Consider the following 5,200-nt stretch of genomic DNA (forward strand, 5'->3'; position numbering starts at 1 on the left):
TACCAAATTTGTGTCGACACGAATCGCAAAGTGTCGACACATTCGAGAATTCGGACACACTCTTTGTTTAGAGACGGCACTACGCCACGCCACCTCCTCAGTGCTACCTTCTTTTTGTTCCTCTTATTGGGCAACTTCCTCATACGCCAAAAGATGTCGCTCGGGATCCTGTAGCAAACGCCTTTCGGCGTATACATTTGAAACACCATCAAATTACAGAGTTCCTTGCCCCTCGTCTTCTCATTCAAGTGGTAACAGAAACCAAGTCAGAAACCAGACGTGAAACCGCAGCGGAAACTTGTTCAAACCAACTTTGAAATTGATCCGTCCGGTTCTGTTTTCCACATTTCTTCTCTAACCGCGAAGAGCACTAAGGGTCCATTGATACGAAAGTTCTGTCGATGATGTAACGACGTACTATGCTGCCCGTATACCTAGCCAAACAGGGACGTGTGATGGTCAAGTCGTATGGCCTGCCCGGGAGGACGCTTGCCCTAGGTTAGCCAATAGGCCAATAGAAAGTACACTATAAGATGTCTGAATACTCTGATTAGGCTAGGTACAGTTCTTCACCACGCATAACCATAGCATGATAAAAAACAATATAAGGTTCACCACAAACAGCTGTCCTCTATTTGTTGTTTGGTTTTATCACCAAAAGTTGTAATGCATTAAAATGCAAATCAAACTATAACAAATTGGCAATTTAAAATGCAAAACAAAAAGTTAAACAATGTGATACGAAAGGGCATATTGTTAGATAGTTTTATTTGCAAAGCATTTCAATAACTAACGTTTGTATTGCTCTTGAAATTTTGGTTAACAGTTACAATTTTTTCCAAATTCTTCTTTGTTACGCCATTGTCCGGTTTCAAAGTTGTGTTTCATAAACGATAATAGAGTTTGAAATTATTAAACTGGAAGAAGCCCGCTGAGGATCGTCAATGCACGTGTCCTCCGGAGTTTTGACTGGCACCGCGAGTGTCGGGGCATATCGTCGTTTTTAGTCCAGTCCTGAAGCCTGGGCGGGGTCGGGCCGCGCAGCTCTCGCCCACGCCCCTGTTGGTGCTGCCGCGACACATGTCCGCGCGCCCCCGCCCCTGCTGCGCCCCTGCGGCCCGGCGGCTCCCCTCCTCGGCACTATCACTATCACTCTATCAAGCACGTCGGTTAGTGGCCAGCCCACCAATTATACGCCTCGCAGCCACAGGCCGCTTTTCATTCGAGGGTAGGTCAGTGTCGGGCCGGGCCGCGGGCCAGCTAGCGCTGGGGTGCATTTCATTTAAACTGTAATAGAGGGGGGGGGGGGGCGTGGCGTGGCACTGACACTGACCCACCGCACTAGTGTATAAACTACTAGCCGGGCCGCCGCTCCGAGCGCCGCTCCCCTCCTAGGCCTGCGGCGGGCCTCCCCTATTCTATTTTAATTATGTGAATCGCTGCACTGCTTGTCGGCGCGACCGACGCGGCGCGGGCCGGGGAGGTGCGAGGTGGCTGTTGGTTTTTGTCGGTGGCGCGTGCTGTTTGTGGTGCTCTGGCGGGAGAGGTGGCAGGGCGCCCGACATACACATACACAGCACATGGACGCCCGAAAGACAGGACAAAGCGCGACGCCAATATTGAGGTCGCATAAAATCTAGATTCTGGTGTTCGTCTGCAATGATGGCGACTGGAAAATTGGGAAATCATTTAGAGGCAGAGACAGGGTTACGATATTTGTGAGGATATTAGCTATATTCAATTAAGATCCACGCTCGGCGCACGCTCGGCGCACGCTCGGTGCAGCGCACGCTCCTGCTCCTGCAAGCGTGGCAGGATGAGGGGCAGGGAGCGGGGAAGCGTCGGCGACTCCTCACCCTGCTCCCCGCCTCCCCGCTCGCCCCCTCATACGCCTGCAGGAGCGTGCGCTGCGCGCTGCGCCGAGCGTGGATCTTAATTGAATATACCTATTGTCTTTTCAATAAGTAATCTTCGTCGCGACCGACCTCTGGCATCGATATTTCGACAGGTGCGGCCGGCAAAGTAGACAGACTATGAAACTGACAGGTCCGCCGCGCAAAGGTTGGCAGGCCCAGTGGCGCGGCGTGGAGGCGGGCGCGTGGCGCGGAGCAGCGCCTAGCCTAGCGCGACCTAGCGCAGCCCGGCGGCTAGAGAGCGCCCGGCGGGGTAGGCCTCGCGCTGTGCGGCCGTGCGCACAGCCCCCTGGGCTGCCTAGCGCTGGCTGCGAGGCGCACGCCGCCGCGCGCCCGCGCCCGCAGCCACGGGGCCCCGCCGCAGCCCGGGCAGCCCCGGCAACACGCGTGCACCAACTCACTCTCTCTCTTTCTCTTTCTCCCCCAGGCCGAGCGACCATGGGGCCCAGATCGCCGCACTCAGCTCTACCCACGCGGCACTCCTGGAGAAGTAGCAGCCCAGCCTGAGGGAGTCCCCGAGAGGTTTCCGACAGGTAGCAGGGGCCGGTGCCTGCAGCAGCCATGGCCATCAACCTGCAGGCCTCGTTTGCGGCGTGCCTTGCAGGTCTCAAGGTGCCCCCGCAGATTATGTACTGCATAGCTCAGGGTGAGTGAAAGGGTGCTGCTGCCTTCCTGTTTCATTTTGCTTGTTTGCTGTCTGATGAGGAAAAATAATTAATTATATTTCCTGTTTCTGAGCAAGATTTACGTGGGAAATGGTACACTTTGAACTTAGCACTGTAAATTACCTCTATCATGTATGAGGTTCTAGTTCTAATACCATTGTACCTACGTTCCTTTAGAGCATGTACTCCCTTGAGCGCTGCGTTATGACTGACCGTGACCTTCACTCTTTTTCTTGCAGAGACGGGGCAGCCGTACGTGTTCTACAAGGATGGAATGGAGAGGGGGCAAGGGCAAGGAGGCCAGTGGGGACCACCCTCTGGTCCTCAAGACCTCGGCTACCTCCCACCTCAGCAGCAGCAGCAGCAGTTACCTTCCCAACAACCTCAGCAGCAGCAACAACAGCAGCAGCAACAACCCCCTACCCCTCAGCCTTCGTCGGGCAGCCCCCTCTGCGATGACGGCCCGGTGCAGAGCGCGCTCACGTCCCCCGTGGCGTCTCCGTACCCACAGCCCGTCCCCGACGTGCCGCCCACGCCGATGACGCCCATGACCCCCATGACTCCGCACCCAGTCGGGGTAGGGGACGACGAGCCGGTGCAGGTGCCGCCGCCGCCGCCGCTCACCCCCCAGCAGCCCGGGCAGCAGCCCCCCTCCTCCCAACAGGCGCCGACGCCTCAGCAGCCGTCATCGTCACACGACCAAGAGCTGTCCCCGCCGCACAACCCGGACATCGAGGTGCAGCGGTGCTACAACCCCTCCGTCACCCCGGGCGTGGACATGCAGCAGCAGCAGCAGCAGCAACAACAGCAGCAACAGCAGCAGCAGCACCACCAGTACCTGGGCCACCACTACTCCCCGCGCGGGCACCACGTCGGGCCGCCCCCGCATGTCATGAGCCCCACAAGCTTCATGCACTACCTCAAGCAGCCGGGGGTGCTCCTCACGCCCCTGGGGCCGATGGGCACCGAGGCGGTGATGGCCGAGAACTTCAACGGCAACATGCAGGACATGCGGGGGATGCCCGACATCCTGCAGCAGCAGCAGCAGCACGGCGGCGCCGCCGTAGGCGGTCAGGGCAAGCAAGGCAAGCACGCCAACAGCGAGCTGCGCCTCTTCAAGTGCTTGACCTGCGGCAAGGACTTCAAGCAGAAGTCGACGCTGCTGCAGCACGAGCGCATCCACACGGACAGCAGACCGTACGGCTGCACAGAGTGCGGCAAGCGCTTCCGACAGCAGTCGCACCTCACGCAGCACCTGCGCATCCACGCCAACGAGAAGCCGTTCGCGTGCGTCTACTGCGATCGCACCTTCAGGCAGCGCGCCATCCTCAACCAGCACCTCCGCATCCACTCGGGTGAGAAGCCTTTCCAGTGCCCGGAGTGTGGGAAGCGTTTTCGCCAGAAGGCCATCCTCAATCAGCACGTCCGCACACATCAAGGCGAGCATTTCCCTCTGCCTCCTTCTACTACTTCTCGTGATAGTGACGGCGCTCCCGTCGACCTCTCGCTGTCTCTCGGCCACCTCGGCCCCTATGCCCTCCTCGACCTAGCCCTATCGCTGCAGCGGCCCCCTCAAGGGTCGCTCGGCAGTAGTCGTAGTGGTAGCAGCACTAACCTTCCCTTCCTCGACCTGTGCCGCCTCGCGTCGCGTCTCTCTGGTCCGCGCCGCCCCCAGCTGACCGCGGGGAGCGACGGGGATGACGAGGACGCCGACGAGGAGCGTGGCGATCCTGGTGGTGACGAGGACGGGCCGGAAGATCTGTCTGACAGGACAACCAGTATCCCTTCCTCGACCTCCTTTTCCTCGCACCAGAACCCCCACGGCGGCCAAGAGCGGCCGGCGACTGGCGGGGCCAGCGGCGGGGCCAGCGGGCGGACCACGGACCCTGAAGACCCCTTCAGCGCGTAGAAGTAGATCTCAAGCTCCCTCTCACTCTCTGTCTCTCTCACTCCTCCTCCCTCTCCTTTTCCGCTGCCGGTCGACGCGCTGCTGCTGAGGGACACGGAGAGGAGGATGACGACGGACCGCTGCTGTGGGAGAGGAGAGCCTTGTGTTGGTGTCGTGGTCTGCCATCTACCCGCTGGCCGCCACGCGAGCCGCCCCGCTGGCCGCCCAGCCCCTGTGTCCCGTGTCCTGTGTCCCACCCAGGCATGGGCCGTGCCAAGGCTGTGCTGTGCAATTAGTAGAGTAGTAACGCTGCAGGTAATAGCGCCATTACCGCCCTAGGCCTCACCATCACCACCACTTCCTACCGAGACTCTTTTTCCCTCCCTCTATCTCTTTCCTATCAACCTCGAGGTCTACCTTTCCCTCTTGATTCGAGGTTCCCTTTTATTCCTCCTTCTTCATAAACCTAAAACTGCCCTGCTTCTTTTACTTTACCCTAACTGAGTACAGCTGATTACAGGTGTACGATTCACGCCGCTCACTTCATGTAGTTGCACACTGTAGTTCCGCGTGCAGGGGGTCGGTGGGCTTGTCTGTCTTCGTCTGCATGCGGTACACTATTACTACAGAAAGTACACCGTGTGTGAACCGATCACCCGTTTTAAAAGCATACTAAGACTTAATTGCAGATGAAACTACTTCATAAGGTAGTCAATTTCTAAAATTTAGTTTCA

The 5,200-nt window shown here is 58.0% G+C and overlaps 1 protein-coding gene across 1 annotated transcript; it reads left to right on the plus strand.

Annotated features, from left to right (window-relative positions):
* The first annotated feature begins 2,311 nt into the window (after nt 1–2,311).
* LOC113209594 (zinc finger protein 768) lies at nt 2,312–5,200 on the plus strand. Its single transcript, XM_052276584.1, has 2 exons — nt 2,312–2,559; nt 2,818–5,200. The coding sequence occupies exons 1-2, from the start codon at nt 2,475–2,477 to the stop codon at nt 4,485–4,487; spliced, it is 1,755 nt and encodes a 584-aa protein (XP_052132544.1). The 5' UTR covers nt 2,312–2,474; the 3' UTR covers nt 4,488–5,200.

Source organism: Frankliniella occidentalis, unplaced genomic scaffold (assembly GCF_000697945.3).
Source record: "Frankliniella occidentalis isolate FOCC.00 unplaced genomic scaffold, Focc_3.1 Scaffold3514, whole genome shotgun sequence".
Classification (NCBI taxonomy): domain Eukaryota; kingdom Metazoa; phylum Arthropoda; class Insecta; order Thysanoptera; family Thripidae; genus Frankliniella; species Frankliniella occidentalis.